Here is a 22,139-nt window from a genome sequence, read left to right as displayed (position 1 = left end):
GATAAAGGGTTCACATGACATCTGTCTTACCTCTTAGTTCACTGATGGCCCTGTCAGCAGCGTGGAGACGAGGACAAGAACGGTTATAAGTTCATGTTTACAACATTTAGTAAGTGCTTCTCAGTGCAGTGCTGTGATGTAAGATTTCCATGTCAGTTGCTTATACATGTTAAAAAAATACACTCTTTTGTATTTTGAAGACATTTTATCAAATTGTACACGACGTTTGTTGTATGATTTACTTAGCAAACACTTTCAGGGCTCAGACAGATCTTGCAACTCGTGTTCCCACTTAATTTTGTGTTCGCCTTCCTCTAGTTACGCACTGGAAGAACGTGCACCCAATGAACCATAAAACTGTAGCTTACTTCAAGAATGCATCTTTCCGTTGCTACTATTCAGAAAGGAATCATTTCGAGTGTGTTGGAAAATCTCCATTCCCCTGAAATCATAAGAGCTTTGGAGTCTTAATTGCTAGTATGCGGACATGCCAAAGAGTCCCTCACCAGGTGGGTACGTGAAAACCGTTGTTCTAATGGAGTGAATATTTGGCACGTTTGTAAGTCAAACGTAGAGTACTCAAAAGTTGCAAAAGCTGTCTGAATTTCAAATTCCACATAGGAGCCTGCGAGGAGATTTCACCGCCCAGAGGTGACGCAATCCTGGCAACATGAGCCTAAGAACATCCTTGTGACAACACTTGCCAGACCTCGCTCTCACCGGTCGGATATGTAAGGTACCAGAGCCTGGGCCCTTCATAAATGCTGACGGGGGCAAACCAACAACCTGTAGCTGTGTTTCATCCATTGACAGTTCTTTAGAGCTTTTCGTGACGGTATGGTTATTGTCACACAGCTACACTTTTGATGACGGCTTTGTAAGTGGTGAAATAGGAAGCTCTTTGCCCCCCAAAAATATCCATTATAAGAAACAGTTACTGTAGGCAATGTTCTTTCTGGTGGATATGCAGCTTTCCAAAGAGTTCTTACCCTCACTACATCAACGGTGTGCTGTGAATGGTGCCGAAGCCTAGGTCCTTCATAAAAACAGAACAAATCTACAACCTGTATCTGGGTTTGCTCCATTACCTTTTGGCTTCAGATGTTGCCTAGGACTAGGTCAACTACATTCCACTAGATTTTCAGTCGCCTATTGGGCAATTCTTGTTATACAAGTTATACGTTAAATTCCTGGTGCTGATATGCTATTTCGTTTTCCACAAAGTTTACTTTTCGCTGATTCGGTGTTGCAAGTCATACAATCACATTGTTTTCCTGTTCTCAGTTATGTGTACTTTCCAACATAAGCCTCACACGTGCCTTACATCTGTCTGAATATATCCCTAGTGAGAGTGAATTGGCATTAATTGCAGCCACAATAGTCTCATTGCCCAAGGTTCCTTCGTGAAATATTGGGTGTTGTATTATGTTTGATTAAATTACATGCTGTCATACGTTTGTGTCATTTCAATAATTACATTTTACTCATGATTAGTATAAATGGTTGTAAGGAAATGCCTCCTTGGCATGGTTGCCCCCTGACTTTTTGCCTTTGCTGATGCTATGTTTACAATTGAAAGTGTGCTGAGGCCTGCTAACCAGGCCCCAGCACCAGTGTTCTTTCCCTAACCTGTACTTTTGTATCCACAATTGGCAGACCCTGGCATCCAGATAAGTCCCCTGTAACTGGTACTTCTAGTACCAAGGGCCCTGATGCCAAGGAAGGTCTCTAAGGGCTGCAGCATGTCTTATGCCACCCTGGAGACCTCTCACTCAGCACAGACACTCTGCTTGCCAGCTTGTGTGTGCTAGTGAGGACAAAACGAGTAAGTCGACATGGCACTCCCCTCAGGGTGCCATGCCAGCCTCTCACTGCCTATGCAGTATAGGTAAGACACCCCTCTAGCAGGCCTTACAGCCCTAAGGCAGGGTGCACTATACCATAGGTGAGGGTACCAGTGCATGAGCATGGTACCCCTACAGTGTCTAAACAAAACCTTAGACATTGTAAGTGCAGGGTAGCCATAAGAGTATATGGTCTGGGAGTCTGTCAAACACGAACTCCACAGCACCATAATGGCTACACTGAAAACTGGGAAGTTTGGTATCAAACTTCTCAGCACAATAAATGCACACTGATGCCAGTGTACATTTTATTGTAAAATACACCACAGAGGGCACCTTAGAGGTGCCCCCTGAAACTTAACCGACTGTCTGTGTAGGCTGACTAGTTCCAGCAGCCTGCCACACCAGAGACATGTTGCTGGCCCCATGGGGAGAGTGCCTTTGTCACTCTGAGGCCAGTAACAAAGCCTGCACTGGGTGGAGATGCTAACACCTCCCCCAGGCAGGAGCTGTGACACCTGGCGGTGAGCCTCAAAGGCTCACCCCTTTGTCACAGCCCAGCAGGGCACTCCAGCTTAGTGGAGTTGCCCGCCCCCTCCGGCCACGGCCCCCACTTTTGGCGGCAAGGCTGGAGGGAACAAAGAAAGCAACAAGGAGGAGTCACTGGCCAGTCAGGACAGCCCCTAAGGTGTCCTGAGCTGAAGTGACTCTAACTTTTAGAAATCCTCCATCTTGCAGATGGAGGATTCCCCCAATAGGGTTAGGATTGTGACCCCCTCCCCTTGGGAGGAGGCACAAAGAGGGTGTACCCACCCTCAGGGCTAGTAGCCATTGGCTACTAACCCCCCAGACCTAAACACGCCCTTAAATTTAGTATTTAAGGGCTACCCTGAACCCTAGAAAATTAGATTCCTGCAACTACAAGAAGAAGGACTGCCTAGCTGAAAACCCCTGCAGCGGAAGATCAGAAGACGACAACTGCCTTGGCTCCAGAAACTCACCGGCCTGTCTCCTGCCTTCCAAAGATCCTGCTCCAGCGACGCCTTCCAAAGGGACCAGCGACCTCGACATCCTCTGAGGACTGCCCCTGCTTCGAAAAGACAAGAAACTCCCGAGGACAGCGGACCTGCTCCAAGAAAGGCTGCAACTTTGTTTCCAGCAGCCTTGAAAGAACCCTGCAAGCTCCCCGCAAGAAGCGTGAGACTTGCAACACTGCACCCGGCGACCCCGACTCGGCTGGTGGAGATCCGACACCTCAGGAGGGACCCCAGGACTACTCTGATACTGTGAGTACCAAAACCTGTCCCCCCTGAGTCCCCACAGCGCCGCCTGCAGAGGGAATCCCGAGGCTTCCCCTGACCGCGACTCTTTGAATCCAAAGTCCCGACACCTGGGAGAGACCCTGCACCCGCAGCCCCCAGGACCTGAAGGACCGGACTTTCACTGGAGGAGTGACCCCCAGGAGTCCCTCTCCCTTGATCAAGTGGAGGTTTCCCCGAGGAACCCCCCCTTGCCTGCCTGCAGCGCTGAAGAGATCCCTAGATCTCCCATTGACTTCCATTACAAACCCGACGCTTGTTTCTACACTGCACCCGGCCGCCCCCGCGCTGCTGAGGGTGAAATTTCTGTGTGGGCTTGTGTCCCCCCCGGTGCCCTACAAAACCCCCCTGGTCTGCCCTCCGAAGACGCGGGTACTTACCTGCAAGCAGACCGGAACCGGGGCACCCCCTTCTCTCCATTCTAGCCTATGTGTTTTGGGCACCACTTTGAACTCTGCACCTGACCGGCCCTGAGCTGCTGGTGTGGTGACTTTGGGGTTGCTCTGAACCCCCAACGGTGGGCTACCTTGGACCAAGAGCTAAGCCCTGTAAGTGTCTTACTTACCTGGTTAACCTAACAAATACTTACCTCCCCTAGGAACTGTGAAAATTGCACTAAGTGTCCACTTTTAAAACAGCTATTTGTGAATAACTTGAAAAGTATACATGCAATTTTGATGATTTGAAGTTCCTAAAGTACTTACCTGCAATACCTTTCGAATGAGATATTACATGTAGAATTTGAACCTGTGGTTCTTAAAATAAACTAAGAAAAGATATTTTTCTATATAAAAACCTATTGGCTGGATTTTTAGAGTGTGTGTACCTCATTTATTGTCTATGTGTATGTACAACAAATGCTTAACACTACTCCTTGGATAAGCCTACTGCTCGACCACACTACCACAAAATAGAGCATTAGTATTATCTCTTTTTGCCACTATCTTACCTCTAAGGGGAACCCTTGGACTCTGTGCATGCTATTCCTTGCTTTGAAATAGCACATACAGAGCCAACTTCCTACAATGGTTCAGGAACTGCAGTCCGTTTCACTTTTAACACTATTTTGGAGTTGATGTTCAAGTACCACATTCCGTGCTATGGGCTTTTCCATATGCCAAGCCGCCAAGGGTATGCTTGGGATGCCTCACAGGAACCTGTTCAACTTATAGGAAAGAGATGTCTTGACATTGAAGGAGCTTAGTCACACCTGCTAAGGATTCCTTCTCCCACAGTTAAGTCTGGTTTCCTTCATTGTTTAAGCTTGCACATCATTTTGTGCTAAAATTGTTTAATTAGACACAATACATTTGATTGCAAAGGATAAACCTTAATTTCCATGAGTCTTATGAAAACAATGGAACTTATACAGCATTCCCCACACATTTGTTTCATGGTTTACACACAGGAAGGAGACCACTAATATAACATAAGCTCCACATAGCAGATAAATAATTACAAGCGTTGAGTAAAACACTATCGGAATTTAATAATTAAGCTTGTGGTGTGAATGAATAGGATGGGCATTTTTGTTTGCAAAATAAAGCAAATCATGAGTCTGACCAATAAAAGTACAATCAAGGTACAAAATATGGTTTACCCTTTAAGTCATCTTAAAATCATAGTGTGTCTGAGAAAGTTGCCCAATAATATACTTTTTGAATTAATCATAGTAAGGCTAATGTGTCCAGATGCCACAGAAAAAAATCCTTACATTGACCAATCAGGAATGTAGCAACCCACAAATGTATCAAAAAGTTAGAATGTGATGAATAAACAGGGGCAAGAGAGGCATTAAGAACATTAACACTGAAACCTGAAATAGCCTAAAACAAGTTACTTACTTTTGATAAAGCCTTGTCTGGTAGAGACTACTCTAGGTATTGAATCCTTACTTTAGAATTATTCCCAGGCATCAGACTGAATCCGGAGAGTTTTCTGAGCAGTACTCTTGCCTGATGGTCGGTGGCTCTGTGTGGTTTGCCGCAGCTTAAGTGGCGTGTGCGGTGCCTGCATATGCACTGCCCCAGCGTGTTAACCTCAGTTTTGTGACTATTTTTCTGCACCAGAATCACACAGTCATACTAAAATAGTGTGAACCAGTGTGTCAGAGTGAGGTTCTCAGGGATCTCTTCAGATGAATTTTACAGACAGCAGAGCGTGGCAGTTCGTAGGGCGGTAAGACATCTGCAGTAAGACATCTGTGGCTAGATAGTCTCTACCAGATAATGTGTTACCAAAGGTAACTTGTTCATCTGATAGAGACTTCATGCCGCAGATTCCCCTTAGAATAGGCACCAAAGCAATATCTCCACGGAGGTGGGTCTTTGAAATATTTATACTAAGATGTCCTGGAGGACCGTACAAGCAAAATGGCCACTATGCTGGAACTGGCTGACAAGGCAGTAGTGCTTGGAGAATATATGCAACAAAGCCCACATAGCTGGATGACAAATATCCAGGACAGGGACTCCGTGAGATAACGCAGTGTCACAGCCTTGGCTCTGATGGAATGAGCCCGCAAATCCTCAGAGGGCTGTTTATTGGCCAGTGAATACCAGATCTGTATGCAGAGGATAATCCACCTAGAGAAGATTCTCTTCTCTAGTGCTTTGCCTTTCCATGCTCCAACAATGACCACAAAGAGTTGATAGTATACTCCAATGTCTTTGGCTTGATCAATGGAGAACTACAGTGCTCTTTTTGGATCCTGACCGTGGAGTCTCTCCTCTTGTTTGGTAGCTTGAGGTGGAGCAAAGAAAGTCAGTGACATAATGTTCTGTCTGACATGAAAAGGTGTTATCACCTTGGGCAGGAAGGAGGCATGGATTCTGAGGGCCAAATTGTCTGGAAAACAATGTAGTATACGAAGGGTTGACTGCCCGTGCCTGCAACTCACTAACCCTCCTGGCAGATGTAATTGCCACTAGAAAGATGGTGTTAATGGTGAGTAGTCTAAGAGCGCAGCTGTGCATGGGCTGAAAAAGGTGAGCACATCATGAAAGTGCAACCCAAATTAAGGCCTGATTGGGGCTTAATGAAAGGGGTAGGAGGAAATGTGCTTTAAGCATTTCAGCAATCGCGTCAGAACTGGTGATTTGAACAGGGAGGGTAGATCCAACAACTGCAAGAAAGCAAAGATGGCCAAAAGATACTCTTTAACGGTGCGCATAGCAACGCCTTGCTGAGTGAGGGATAATGCAAACAGGCTAACCTCAGATAAGGGTGCAGACAGAGGATCAATGGATTCGGCAGCACACCAAGCCACAAATTTGTCCCATTAACAGACGTACACAGTTTTAGTGGAGGTGCGCGCCTGGCTGCTAACGTGATATCACACACCCCAGGAAGCAGGTCAAATACTCAGCTGTTGCAGCTCAATCTCCATGCATAAAGTTGTAGCGTGTGCAGGTTCAGTTGCAGAAACCTGCACTGCGACAAGAGATCCTCTTGAAGAGGCAGCCTGATTGGAGGACCGATGCTTATGGTCAGGAGTATGGGATACCATACTCTCCATGCCCAATCCAGATCCACAAGAATGACATGAGGCCTTTCGTTCTTGATCTTCTTGAGAACTCTGGGCAGGAGTGGAATCAGAGGAAAGGCATACAGGAAGCCTGAGCTCCACATGAGACAAAATGTGTCTCTGAGTGAGAGTCACATTGAAAACTTTGGCACGCAGACGTGCTGACACTGTGTGCTCTCTGCAGTAGCAATTAGATTGAATGGAGGTTCTCCCTAATTGGGGAAGGGACCTTGCACCATCTCAGTATGGAAACATTATCAGTGATTTGCAAAGCATAGCTGGCTGAGTTCTTCTGGCCTAGCATTTATTGAGCTCTCTAGGTGTTGCACGAACAGGAAGATGTCCTAACATTCTAGCAATATCCAGAGGTTTAAAGCCTTCTGGCACAGGGTCCCGGACCCGACTCTGCAATGATTGTTGCAGTACCACATGGTGGTGTCTGAATACCTGAACCAGCCTTTCTGTTGATGAATGGAAGGAAGGCTTTCAATGCCAAATGAATCACTCTCAGCTCCAACAAACTGATGCGGAGCAGAAACTCTGCCAGGCCAGAGTCTTCTTATCTCCACCGCTCCCAGATGGCCGCCACAACCCAAAAGTGACACATCTGTCACCACTGTGAGCTCTGGGTGGGGAATGTAAAGGAGTCTGCCACTGATCCAATCTCGGTTCGTCAGCCGCCACTTCAGGTCTTTTGTAGCACCGGCTGATATCTGGCCCAGGTCAGAGATTCCCCTAATGGAGAGGCCACTGGAATTCCAGGCCCCACGGCAGAGCCCGCATACGACATTGACATATTTTACCACCAGGATGGAAGAGGTCATGAGGCCCAGCAATCTCAGAACAAGACTCACCTTAACCCAGCATAGAGTCTGAAACATCTGTATAGTAACCTATCAAGGACTCACTACTCTGGAGGATGAGCACAAAATTGCACTGTGTTCAGAATGGCTCAAATGAAATTGAGCATCTGAGAAGGAGTTAGTTGTGACTTTGGCTCCATTGAGGGAAAACCCCACTGAATGAAGGAGGTCTACCATAGTCTGGAGGGGGGAAAAGACTGCCTGGGGTGAACCTGCCTTCAACAGCCAGCTGTGGAGGAATTCTAGAATCACCAGCCTCTTGCTTAATGCTTGTATGCTGGTGGGGATGCTGGTAAAGCCAAAGGGAAGCACAGTGGAAATGTTCCTGACCTATCATGAACCACAGGTAACATCTGTGGGCTGGCCCCATGGGAATATTCAATATGCATCCTGCAAGTACAGTGCTACCATCCAGTCTCAAGGATCCAGAGCAGACAGAAGCTGAGCCAGAGTGAGCTTTTTGAACTTTTTCTTTTGTCAGTAAGTAGTTGAGAAGGCGCAGGTCTAAAAAGGGACTGAGGACTCCATCTTTTTTGGCACCAGATAGTAGTGTGATTAGCAAGTACTACCTACGTCTGATAGAGGCACCCTTTTCTAAGGCTTCCTTGACCAGAAGAGTTTGTGCTTCAGAGGCAGTTGGGAAAGATGGTGGGGTTTATTCGAAAGCAAGGGCACTAACCCACTGGATAATTTGAAGCTCCCATTTGGCTTATGTTATTGTAAGCCATTGGGGCAGGTGGTGCCATATCCTGCTGCCAACCAGTTGCCCATGGTGGTGTGAGGGCATAGTAAAGGGTCATTGAGGCTGTGGCTGCTAGGTGTTGGGAGGTCCAGGAACTTGGGAGCTAACTGGGTAGACTTCTGGCTTTGGTCCCACGAGGTTTGTGGGAGCCATATGTTTCCATTAAAGGACTGAGATGTGTGCTGGATGTGGTAGCTAGTGATGAGAGGATGTGACTGATAGCCACTACCGTAGCCACGGAAGGAGGATTGCGGTTGTCATTGCGCCATGGTAAACCCCAATGACCTAGCAGTGGCCCTGCTATTCTTAAAATGCTCAAGTGCCGAATCTGCCTAATCGCCACTGAGGTGACTGCCATCAAAGGGCATGTCCATAAGGATGCCTGGATATTCCTCAAAAACCCAGCTGTCCTCAGCCAGACATCAATCAATCAACCAGATTTGTAAAGTGCACTTATCACCCGGGAGAGCGTATCCAGGTGCTGAGGATGCTGCGTGGGGCCTTAGTCAAATGGCCAGGTCTTGAGACTTCTTCTCAATTCCAGGATGGAGGGAAAAGTTCTTTGGCGGATGGGAAGGCTGCTCCAGGCCTTTGCTGTGATGAAGGAAAAGGTGCAGTCACCATAGGTGCTGTGGCGGATGTGGGTGTGTGCGGGAGGGGGAGTGAGGCAGAGAGAAGGTGTCTGGAGTGGCAGAAAGTTCAGGTGGTCGTTTAGGCATACAGGTCCTAGTTTATGCAGGGCTTTATATGCATATGTTAGCAGCTTGAATTGGCATTGTTTGTGTACCGGGAGCCAGTGGCGCTTCCTTAGGTGAGGGGAGGTGTGGGTCTATCTTGGGAGAGCTAAGATGAGTCTGGCTGCTGAGTTCTGGATGGTTTGAAGTCTTTTTGTGAGGTGTGTCATGACTCCGCCCTATAGAGCGTTGCCGTTATCTAGACAGCTGGTGTGATGAGGTCTTGTCTGACAGTTCATCTGGTGGTGACTGGGAGCCACTTGAAAATCTTACGGAGCATTGGGAGGGTGAGGAAGCAGGTGGACGAGAATGTATTCATCTGGTTCTTCATGTTGAGTTTATTGTGGACGATGAATCCTAGGTTTCTGTCATGGCTTGTGGGGATTGGCATGACGTCTAAGTACCACCATGGAAGCACTGGTCAAACCACAGCGAATAGTGAAGTTAGCAGTATCTCTACAATCAGCAATAGCATGGGAGAGTAAGGCTCAGGGCCATGTCCGAGACCCCCAGATACAACTTTTGCAACAAATCCCATACAATATGGGACAATTGGCCCAATAAGCATGTGTGTCCACAGACATCAGTGCAAGGTAGGGGAAGACAAAAATAGGTTTCCAAAGGTATCCTGTCTCTTGGATTCCGTATCCAGTAATGTGGTAGGGATAGCACCAGGGTTAATTTTGGATGTAGAGGACTGGACTATTAGGCTGTAAGGGTGCTGGGTCAGGAAGGCTGGATCCCCTGATGCAGGGTGATGGCAGCTGGAGATGGCCCTGTACACAGGGTCTGCCTGTGTAGTGCTTGGCATAGGACCTGAGCAGAACATAATTGAAGACTTCATTAAAAGGTAGTAGGGGTTCTGAGGAGGATATCAGGGGTTGGAGTACCTCAGCCAAAATGTTAATTTTGATTTCCACCATGGGTAGCATTCGGTCCAAGATGTCAACCACCCTTCGGACTACCATCGCAAAGGAGGACCATTTCTACAGAGCCACTGTGGGAGGAGAGAGGAGACAAGTGTCTGGTGAGGTTTCCAGAACACTGGCATTAGCCAGTTCCTCATACCAGCTATCATCAGCAATTGACTCTTATAGGAGGTTGGGATAGCTATAGGGTTCCCCAGGCCCCCATAATTTGTGTTCCGACAAAGGGCCTTTCAGGAAACTAACGCTCTGTCTCCTGTTCAGACCGTCTGACTCCGTATCAGAGTCAGGAATTATGATGGGGTCAGTGTGGCCGATGAGCAATGCGAAGGGCGCCATAGGAACGGACCCCGAAGGTGGTTGGAAAGTCGTGACCAGGGCCAATCCCGATCCACTAACGGATGTGGAGGACCTGACTGATGCTGAGGGTGAATCCGCCAGCGGAAAGCCAGTCAGTGCCCTTCCCGAATCCATTATGCTTGAAGATACTCCAGAAGGGTCAGCCTGCCCAAAATGAGGTGCATGGCCTCATAGAACTCATGTTGTTGGGAAGGGGTCGCTCTGGGAAACTCGGGGAAGCACTGAGCACACCCAGTCTGAGGGTCAACAGGGATGACTTGGGAACAGGGCCTAGATTTATAGCATTGTTCCTGCACCTCAACTGAAGCTCTGGACTGGTGTGGAGAAATCAAAGAAAGCTTCCACTTCTTGTGTTACGTACCTGAAGAAGCCCTGGATCAAGACGATGACTGCTGCAACCAAGCCCAAAAGCATTACCTGGTCCTCCCTTGTGACCAGGACCTGTAGCGGTTCAAAGCTGCATTTCGAGCTGCCAGGAGCTTCATGGCACGCGTGTGGATAGCCTTCATGTGCACAGCCTTGCACTCTGAGCAGTCCTTGCAGTCGTGGTCCAGCTCCAGGCACCAAAGCCACACAAAGTGGAGGTATGTCAGAAATCTGCAGTGACAGGTACCACAAGGTTTAAAACCACTTGTCTTTTTTGTGGGGCATATCTAAAAAAGCTGCAAAAAGGCACTGGTGATGGTGCTTGACAAAAGGACAAACAATTTCAGTCAAAAAGCGTCTGAGGGGAACTTCATCTGGACCCGTACTGATGGTGCAGAAAACAAAGAACTGAGGTCAGTGTGTTGGGCTGGTGCCTATATGTGCACCACGAAAGTAACTCCCAGCCCGGATGACCACACCTACCAGCATGCAAGGGGACTGCTCAGAAAACTTTTGGGATCCAGTCTGACACCTGGGGATACAAGTCTCTTATCAGATAAGGAAAACAGTGCTGTCCTCCCCCTTTGGGGAAGAGCCGATACCAACAGACCGAGAGAGGTAGAAAAAGATATGGCACTGGATCATAAAGGTATAGAAATTCTTACATGAGGCCTCACAGGAAAAAAAAAACAGATACAAAATAGTTTGTAACCTGCATTGTTTCTGTGGTATGTCAACAGAAACTACACGTACAACTGTTGATCATAAGTCTTGCCATGCACTAAAAGCAACTGGGTAATTGCATTGGCTTTAGAGCTCACAGTTTGAGTGCATTAAGACTATGGTCATGTTTTCATGTGGCTAATGACGTAATGCAAAATAATGGAACCCCCAGCAGAATTGAAGAGGTGCCCGATTCTCACATATCTGACAGACATTAATTGGACTTCTGCTGAAAAAGGGCCCCTGCTGGTTTAAGGGCACCCATGAATGATTGCTCCCCACACCCCCCCCAGGTATCCCTCTACAGATATTCACTGGACTTCTGCCTATAATCCCACCAGATATTCATTGAACTTCTGCTAAACAGAGGCCGCTGCTGGTATAAAGGGGCCCGTGAAGGATTGCTTCACCCTCCCCTCCCCCGGCTGAGGCTGCAGGGTCCCAAGTTATGCCCTTGGCAAATTAGTTTAGCCAGTAGCTTGCTGCCAATGGCATCTGTAAATTAAATCTGATTTACTGTGCAATATATTGTGGTATAATTATTTTGAGATGCAACAGCATTATCAAATGTGCAAAGTTTGTGTGCGCTCTAATCTCCCAACTAGGGAGAAAATCCTAAAAGCCTTCTTAAAAGTCAAAATCAAAATTTGCTATTGAAAAACTTTGGTCGGGCACAGTTGTTGATCGCCCACAATTGTTTTTAAGAGTGTTTTACCAAACAAATCAATGAATACCTGTATGTCCTCTGCAATAAACAAATTATTTTTGAAGCAATGCTGTGCATTAACTGCCACACTTTTTTTTCAGTTTCTTTAAAACCTCAAGATATATTTTTTCAATAACATCTTAAGTTTGTTCATGATCCAGTATGTATCAAATCTTTGTTTACTCATCAGTTAACTGTTTCAGGCAGCATGCTATATTAAGGGCAGGATACATACCCATACAATCTTTATGATAGACTTGCAGTAAACTCCCAATGGCTTCAAATGAGGTAGTGTTTTGCAGCAATACCAAATATTTCCATTCCAATTATGTAACTCCTTGCGGCATCCCTTAGCTAAATGTGCTGGACTCCTGTACCCAATTTCACTATTTTGTCTTCACCTGGATATGATCTTCGTGGAAGGATGTTGGATTTCCATCAATGATTACTGTTGGCTGAGGCAGCATTATTTTGTTTAACCCCGCTAACTGAGCAACATCTCCAGCTATGTAGAAAGATTATATAAAGTCCCAAGCAATACAATTTAAGATTAACTTTTAAAACCTAAAAATAAATATCTATGTTTAATTACATGTAACACCTTTAATAATTTTCCACACGAGCTTCTATAATCTCCATAGGAGAACATCTAGCAAGCTCATCTGTTTCCATACAGACCGCTAACAATGCAGATACACACTATATATATATATATATATATATATATATATATATGCGCAGAAGTTGGTACTTTTACTTGAAGATTGGAATGAGGCCCACACTCTGATTGGAAAATAAGTGACGGCCATGAACTCAATAAGCACTGCACATTTCTGTATTGTTTGGTGTCAATGTTTGCTCCTTGGATGCAGTAACTATTTAATGTTCAATTTGCCAGTTCCCTACCTGAAGAAAATCAAACTAAATTGCCTGACTTGGGAGGCTAAGATCCTGCCACACTGCCCTTTGGGGACTAAGCAAACTTCAAACGACAACCTAAAGCAGCATCGTTGTGGTCCATGTAGCCTGTATGGAAACCGAGTTGCAATGGCAGCAAGAGGTCAGTTTTGTATTACGTTCTGCGCATGCATGATCTAGGAACTGTACTTATGACACAGCTGTAGCTGACCTACCCTCCTCTATCACAATCCATTAATACTGGTCACAAAGCATTATTAAAATGTTGCTTAGACTTATGTGACCTGGACTGTGTTTTAAGATTTTGACCTCCCATATGTAACAAAAAAGACTTCCCCTGCGTGCCAAACTTCCCGGCTGTAATCATTCACCCTTGGGATGGATTGCTATAACAAAGCTGGGTGTAAGTGCATATTCATATTTAAAGTATAAAATACGATATCTGAGGTAGTTGTTTTCACGTATGACCAACGAGCACCTCTAAAAGAATCTTCCCAAACAACATGATGTTATTTTAAAGTAGACATTCAAAATTAATTGCTCCACATATTCCCCAGCTTTTGAGCAAGAAACATTGTATAAATATGTGTAATACTTTTCAAATAACACGTGCCAGCCTCGCTTCAGTCTAAGGATAAATTTAATTAACTATATTCACATATAAAATACTATCAAAAATCAAAATTCCTGTTTTCACTGAAGTTATGCATCATTGAATGCAAATCAGCAGTCAATATGCGAACATTATTTGATTAAAAACTTGAAAAGATCACTTCCTTCAAGAGTGCAAAACTGAGTCCTTTTTTTTACTGATATTCATCAGTGACACAGATGTAACAAAAGTTTGAAAAGAATGTTTCAGCAGTAGAAATTGGAAAAGGTTTGTCAACTCCGGGCGTCAGTGCTGGCGTACTTGTACCGAAGACGTCCTGAGTCATCTCAAATGAGAGGAGGTAGTAGTTTTTCAATGAACTGCTTCACGTCTGCCATTTCCTATTGAATAATAAAAATGCTGTATAAGAAAACAAGTCAAAATTGTATTGTTCATCCATTATTGATTTCTGAGGCACAGTCTTGAAAGTATCCCACAAAGAGGCAAAGGGGTAATGCCCATTAGAAAAAGGTCAATCCTAATTATGCTTTAGAAAGACAGGAACACACCACCCAATAAGCTTTATTTTGACTCGATAATGACTCGTCTTAATGGTAACATTGTTTTTAGTTCAAGGTGTTTTTCTTGAATATATGTTTGTAGAACTTCAGAACACAATAGGTATCGGTCCTGTACAGAGTACACAATTCAGCTGTAAAGAGTTCACTATTTAGCTATACAATGAGTACTGTTTTCCAGAACAAAACTGCAATGAAATCTATTACAGGCATTCAACATTTTTATTATTTCAATTTTGTAAAGCTCAACTGGAAACGAAATGCCACTTGATGGTTTGAGCAAATGAGCACCGGCTTCCACCCCCTTTTTCTTCAGATGCAGTGGAGCATCATAGGCATGAATACGCAACGGTCTTTACCCCTCCCTCCTCAACAACCCTCGATTGCTGACTTTAGCCTGCTACCCACACCGTGCACCCAGTAGACATGGAGGAGACAGAAGCACAAACTCGGGAGCCCGTGATTACATTTGCAACCAGCAACCAACAAGGAAGCAGGTCACAGCTGCAGAACCTTAAGTACCAAACACTGCACTCAACCCGGGCAGCGAGGGGCATGCAGTCAGTGGGACAGTGTATAGGAGACGATAAAGAAGAATTTAATGCAATGTTTTTCAAATCTTTCCACTAAACAAACAACTGTACAATTCTAGAGAAGGACTGAAAGAAACCCACCACTAAAACCTGCACACAGAGAAGAAAATCCATTCTTAGCTCCTAAAGTAAGATCCTCACTATGGGCCTATAACAATAAGATTTTTCAGGAATAAACCACAAGCTTCGTCACTTCCAGAACAGCAAGGTCTCGTCAAGGTTAATATTTAAGACAAGCAATTCGAAAGACATAATTAAACCATGCAATCCTGTGTTACAATGAATCGACGGCTGTCAGACTAAATATTTGCTATGTAATGATACTTATATAGCAAGCAAACATCTACATTTGGAAAAGAGGACCGTGTCCTATGCCAGGCACGCACACACTCACAGTCCTAACTGTTCTCACCAAGTCTAGATCCCAGCTCAGGGTCGGGCTGGCCTGTGGGGTAATCAGACAGTGCCAGATGGGCTGGTCTGAGAAGCTAGTGTGTTTGTGGACCTGTCCTATGGGCCGGAATTTACAGATCATTTTCTTGATATTACCACGAAGAAGCATAAATCCATGCGGTCTCCCATCCCCTGCAAAACACCTTTACAGCTCGTCTTTAAAAGTTCAAAACTGCTCCAATTTGCAGAATGTGGGCCACTTTTTTTAGTTATCTGATTTGCTGATGCTGGACACTCATTTTGGTGCTCAGGACTATTTTCTGTCGTAGTCCGACGCTGTCATGGTGTATCAGAAAACAAGGAAATATTTTTGTAGCATGCTGGACAGAAGAGTTTCCGCATGGCAGGAGGATAAGTGTGCTTTCACATGTCATAGCTCTCGCTTGGTGTTTGATTAGTCATCTCTCATTTGTTCATGACTGGGGGTGATGAGAGGGATACAAGCTTCTTTGTGTAGGTATTTTCCAAATCTGAAAGCAATTGTAAATGGGCATCAAAATCTTTGTGCAGCTGTGTTTCAAGGGAAGGGACCACCCCCACGTTCTATGAGCTCTAGGGAACGAGGCTAGTGCACAGTGATAACACTTTTCATTGTGGAGAAAAATATACAATGTAAAAGCCCCGAATCACAAAAGAAACAGGCGCATTTCAGATGGTGCAATATCCTCGAGGCCAAAGATCGGGCTTTCCAGAGTATTCCAGGCAATTTATTGACCAGGTGCACATTTCCAAAACCTATGCACGTAAAACAAAGACTGGCGAACTCTAGGAAAATGTAATCTAAGATATGAGTAGACTTCCAACACAATTTTGGTTGGAAATCGGGTACAATCTCTTCTATATCTATTCTTTTACTATTGTTTTTCAATTCTCTTTTGTTAGCATGCCTCACAAGGACGCTTTCGAGAAATCCTATGAGTGGAAGAGTAATGGAATAGATTTCATCTAAAATATACAGACAATGGGTTATTCAGCAGCTGGCAGTTTTGTTCTAATTCACTCATTCTTACACTGGGCACCGGTGGCATTTCTAGACTGTGGTTTCAGTTGGTTTTACATAGCTAGAAAAAAACGAATCAATTAAAGTTGGTAATGTACACTTTCTAACACTTGTTTCTGCAAACATTTCAACCTTACTCAACCAATTTCTCAACCATTCTTTACAATGAGGTACACAGAACATTTCACAAATTATCGTTCACATGAGTGGGCAAACAGCTTTTTGATATATTAAAATTACATTTAGCATTTTAGTAGAAACTGACCTGATTGCAGGAACTATGAGTCATACCGGAATAAGTCTTGAACTGTATGTTTGCTGGATTGATTATAGTTTTTAATTTCTCAACAGTCAGAGAGCCAAACATAAGAGGAACCAAAGGGTCACAATCTCCATGGCACTGCAGCACTGGAATATCCTTGTTCACACTATTTACAGATGCCTGAAAAAGGTATGAACAAAATACATAAGCAAAACTTGTGAACAATGTACACAGTTGTATATTTCACGAGGTAGATTAATCGACATGCAGAAATCTAACTTTTTTTGGTTTCTCCACCGGTAAAATATCTCCAGTGCAGAAAATATTACATTGACAGAAAATATGGGATTGTTCCCTCCCCATTCATACCCTGGAGACGTACTTGCTCCTTCCATTGACAGTAATACAATTTCAAACGTTTACAGGGTGGAAAACTATCCGAGAGAGACATGGGAATATCAACAGGCCAATTTGTGGACATTCATCAACTTGTCAGCAGTGCTTCTATGGAACGCCCACAAACTCTGTTCGGATACACAGGTCTCACCACATTGGCAGAATTTCAATATTCGCAAATTCTGCCAATCACAATTCAGTAACTGAGCAGTGAAATGCTGCTCTTGCAAATGCATTTATTTCCAACATCTATGTTGACCTTAAATGTTCCAATGGCAAGGTGAATCAATTTGCGAGAATGCAAACCTTCCATTTGAAGGAAGTACTACAAAAAAAAGAAAACACCACTCCTGCCCTCCTGGTCAAAAACGCAGGTTAAGTGCAGCCATACAAAGCTTCGAATTAGGTCTCGAAGTGAGACAATAGCAGGTCATGTTCTTAACATCTGCTTAACGTTTTTTTATCATTTGCGTGGTTCTATTTCCACTTGACCCGAGTCATGGTAGCTTTGTGCCACATTATATGGTCAGTAATGATCGGTCTGTTCAATGTAGTGTTTATTTAATTTGTACTCCTTCTACAAGTCCCCATAACAGATTTCAGGGCATATGGGAAAGAGGTGGGACAGAAAATAAATGATCAGGCTTAATGTAAGAGGGCAAGATCAGGATTTTATGTCTAATACAGACATGGGTTGATGAGGCGACAGGCCACCAGCCTTATTCCGCAAAAGGGGACAAAGGGGTACATTGAGAAGAGACTCTTAACAGTTACTCGTTGAATAGTTTTATCTCTGTAGCCTTTTTGAGGGCAGATCAAGTCGGAGTTGAGTTGCTTAAAGGAATGGATTCAGGAAAATCCAAAGAAGAGATTCCTGAACTTTGCTTTCCTCTAGAATGCATTCCTACGTATTTGGGAAATGCCAATCAGACCGCCGATGCTTAAATTGAGATTACATCTTGGTTTTTAAAGATAAGTCAATCTAAAGAAAGGACAGTCTTCTTGGAGGGATTTGAAAACAGTGAACAGAGCTTTGATTTGAATTCTTTGTTCAACAAGAAACCAATGCAATTCGTTCAGGCCTGGGGTAAGGTGGCTGCATTTCCTCGTGTTTAAACAGTCACGTTGCTGGATTCTGTATTATCTTAAGCTTCCGAGTATCATTTTTTGAAGTGTAGATATTAAGTGTGACAATATTAGGGATCTTGTAAATAAGTTACAGTAGACGTAGTGGTATTTTTAGGATAATCAGTTGGATGTTGGTATTCTTCATGACTGACAATCTGTAGATTGAATGATAGCTTGTGGTCAATATCAAGCCCCCATATTCTTTAGAGTCTGTACTGCTGAGGGAGCTGTAGCCAGCTCTGTTGATCACTAGAATGAAGACCAGAGTACTCTTTGCTTCTTACAATCAAAATCACTCCGCTGGAAGAAATAAACCACGAGAAACTATCTTTCATAAAGTACAATATGTGCCCGACTCCATTTGCTATCTTACAGCGCGATTCCTGGTTGTTTTCCATTTAGATGCGGGCTTGTGCACTGTCAGTGTATATATGAAATTGCAGTTTAGTGATCGTTCATATTAGTTCAATAGGATTAAAGAAAACGTTATTTTTTCTTCAGTGACAATCTTTCTGGTGGATACTCTATCCACCAACAGATTCCTCACCTTTGAATATTCCAGGTGCAACACTGGATCTGGAAACTTCTGACATATACCACCAGCAAGGGGCACTGGCTCAGTCTCAATGTTGAAAGTGGAGAGATGCTGACACCATTGGGAATATTTAGCGCCCACACTGGTGCCCTGATGTTTTCATGTATTTTTAACCACATCTCTCAAAGTGGGGCCTAGTGGATACCCCACCCCAAACATCATGCGGTCCTTCACAGACTTCTGAAAATTCCTCTGGTGCCGAGGGGGAGGAGGAAGGTAGCTGAACCAGGCAGCTGCTTCTCTTGTCCTTGCATTGCTAATCAAGGGAGTTTTGCTGTCGCCAAATGGCTGGGATGGTTTGCCATTGCCTGAACGGAAAGCCATTGCTGAAAGCTTTGGGCCTACAAAAGGAACAAAAGTGTTTAGTTGATGACTGCAGCCCTAGTAATCTTGCAGAGGCTCTACCTTCTTTAAACTGCTCCAGCGGTGCTTACTGACCAAAGAAGCGCTTGCAGTCAAAGGTCATATCCAAAATTGTGTTCTGGACAGCCACTCACCACCCTGTTGAGAGCAGCCAGACATGTTGTTCTCAACACCATCGAAGAACTCATGGCTCTGACAACATGGTCAGCCATATCCAGACCCGTCCTGATTATATGGCAGGAGGTGTCCTGGCCATCACTGATCACCTCCATAAAGTGGCCCCTAAACTGGTCTGGTAATTTGGGAACACATTCCCTGCCATATTCCAGTAAACAGGCAGTATTTAAGGTACACAGTGCCAGAATGCCACTGGGCATGATTTCTTCACCACTCACCCCAAGCTTTTTCGTCTTCCCGTCTAGAGGTAAATATGAAAGGCTCCCAGATTCAGCTTTGTAGTACAGGAGGCAAGAACCTCTAAGCTTTTTTTTTTTTTTGGGGGGGGAGGGGGTGGAGGAGGAGGAGGGAGGATGCCTTGAAGAGACAAGGAAGCAGGATCTCCAGGAGCTTGCATATAGCGTTGTGCCAAGGTTCAGTCCATTCCTGGCATGAGGTGGGCATAGTCTGCAGCTCTTTTACAGCTTCTGCAAAATTATTGTTAAAGAGAAGGAGTTATACAGTAATTGCAGACAACTGTAGCAACTTAGTCAGGGTGTTAGGCTGCTGTTCAACTGACAGGAGAGGAACCTCTTCAGCCCCCTTCTTGCGTATGGCGTGGGAGGATGCCATTTCTGGTGATGCTCGACCAGGAGCTGGATAGGTTTCAATGTATTGTTACATATTGAGCCCAATGGCATTCTGAAGGACCAAAAAAATCCACTGCTTCTGAGAAGGATAGGGGCTCATTACCATCAGCTTCCCCTTGGCCATCTGGAGATTGCTGGTCTTAGTGCTAAAGAACTTCATGATTTCATCCTCTTGACAGGTGACAGGAGAGATTCTTGAGGAAAGAGGCGGCTGAGATGCAACACCTTATGAGCCGGATTAGGCGTCATAATCAACGCCTAAATGAACTACTCCATCAAGAGTCCTGGTATAGGACCAAAAGCAGAAGGCATCTGGAGGAAACACCACAGCACCAGGATGCTGAAAAGAGGGGGATGATGCATAGTGGAGCCCCATAAGGTCCCATTAGACCAACATGTACATCAGAGGAGAATGTTGCTCTCCGGAACATGTCCAGTGTAGCACAAAGGAAAAGGGTTAGTTCTGTATGCTGCAAATGCCATAGGCACTGGGACAGCGTGTTGGTGCAAATAATTTAGGGAAATGATGCAACTAACTCTGGTTCTGGAGAGGAGGGAGTAGTTGGTGAAGCATAAAGTGGAGACTTGCCCCTAGTCCTCGACCTTCCAGGAAAAGAGCAGTGCTGCTTTCTTTTTGTGATGCCTCTTCTCTCAAGAACTTTTAAGAAAGAAAAGAGCGAGATGGAGATCAGGATCTCGTCCTATACCGCTGACTATCCCAGGGATCATATCTAGCACAGGCCATGAAGAGCGTGGCCTCCTGCGCCTTCATGCCCTTTGAGGTCATCCGAAGACAGAGATCACATGACAGGAGTTGTGTCTCAATCTGAGACACCACAGACAATAATAATGTGGATCAGCAATGGACATCTACCATCTGTGGCAGGGCTGAAAGCCTGAGCTCTTTGGTGGGGACACGTCTCAAACACTGCATAAAAAAAATCTACTGGAGAGCAATTATCTCTTCATCTCAGAGTTGGGGAGATAAGTGCCGGACCTGCATTGAAAGGCGCAGAAGAACACAGAACTGACATTAGGACGCGCTGGGTATAAAGAAAATACAAATTTTATCAATTTCATATAAGGAAAACGTTACTTGTAATACAGGTGTCTCCACAGTTGGAATCTTTAATGAAGTTATGGACAAATGTCTGCCCACGAGTAGGATTCCTGGTATACTTTTACCTTAGAAGTAAAGCCCTGTGCCTTGGAGACTTGTGTTGTACCATGTTATCAGAGAGGCCACATTCTCTACACCTCAAAGGCAGTTTATCTAAGTGCTCAAAACTTATTGGCACTACACATAAAGAGCCAGGTATACAGAAATAAAAAGTACAGTCTGCTAGGATTCGGTCAAACACCCAAAATAACATCATTTCTTGCTATAAAGGCTATAAAGGCAGCGCATACTGAAGCTTGTATCAGATAGCAGGATCACACTGTCAACCAATGATTCACCATTTATGATTACGGGGACGAGAAAGGGTTGTTCATGAACTAAGCAATGCTTCTCATAAAAACACAAGTAAACAATAAATAAAAACATAAAAACATGACTCCCATGATAGGGAACTAGGATTGCGCTTGAGAGGTTTTTCCTTGACCACCATGGGATCCTTACTACCTCTGTGAAAACAGAATAGAATGCCAAACGCACCTTTTCATGTCTTGTTGAGACAAAAAGATATTGTAAAAAGAGGAAGTAACTGGACACAATGTTATGATGGTTTTAACCAAAAATAGTTTAGCAGAGATACTTGACCCACTTGAGCCTTTGTTCTGGAATCAGAATCTAGGAAATAATACATAGCAAAAGTGTGAACTGATATGCTGGTAACTGGTCTGCAAATGTCGATAACACATTTTTAAAAGGGGCAGATAATCTCTGGTCATCTAGGATGCTAACTTAGCACACTTGCAGGTGGCTCTAGGGGGCAATTATCTCCACTTGCATATCCTCCTCTCAATGCCCAAATAGAAAGGGGATGGAGTTGTTTAGTTCCCACTTGTGAGGAATGCAAGTCATTCTCAGTGACAGTGTGTTTGGGTGTGAAACAGTGAGGTTAAATGGACAGGTGAGAGCAAAATTCCCTTCTGTGTTTATTTACCAAGTTCTATTTATTAATGAATGGAATGCCTTGGGATGATAATTTCGCAAATCAGTTACCCAAGTTATGTCCGTGATAATGCATGTGGACATCAAAACAAGTTAAATAGAATAGAAAATGAATATAATGAATATAATGAGAGAAGAAAAATGTACGTGGATGGACTGGGTGAAAAAATGGGCTACTTATGTGAAGCAATTACAAAAATATTTTATAGTTTAAAAAAATTATCTCACTT

At 44.3% G+C, this 22,139-nt stretch overlaps 1 protein-coding gene across 2 annotated transcripts in view; it reads right to left on the bottom strand.

Annotated features, from left to right (window-relative positions):
- LOC138282505 (acyl-protein thioesterase 1) overlaps positions 1-22,139 on the bottom strand; it is a 558,768-nt gene that overhangs the window by 249,050 nt on the left and 287,579 nt on the right. The window contains exons 8-9 of one of the 2 annotated variants that reach the window (XM_069220172.1): positions 16,509-16,685; positions 13,650-14,020 (exon numbers count right to left, since the gene is read on the bottom strand). In XM_069220172.1, the coding sequence (XP_069076273.1) occupies positions 13,967-14,020; positions 16,509-16,685 (231 nt within the window). In that variant the 3' untranslated portion in view covers positions 13,650-13,966. Of the gene's footprint in view, positions 1-13,649; positions 14,021-16,508; positions 16,686-22,139 lie in introns of those variants that run through there. The other variant, XM_069220173.1, reaches the window with a different exon arrangement.

The sequence above is a fragment of the Pleurodeles waltl genome, chromosome 2_2 (genome assembly GCF_031143425.1).
Source record: "Pleurodeles waltl isolate 20211129_DDA chromosome 2_2, aPleWal1.hap1.20221129, whole genome shotgun sequence".
Lineage (NCBI taxonomy): Eukaryota > Metazoa > Chordata > Amphibia > Caudata > Salamandridae > Pleurodeles > Pleurodeles waltl.
The sequence above is the reverse complement of the archived record's forward strand: the minus strand, read 5'-3'. Positions and strand labels throughout refer to the sequence as shown.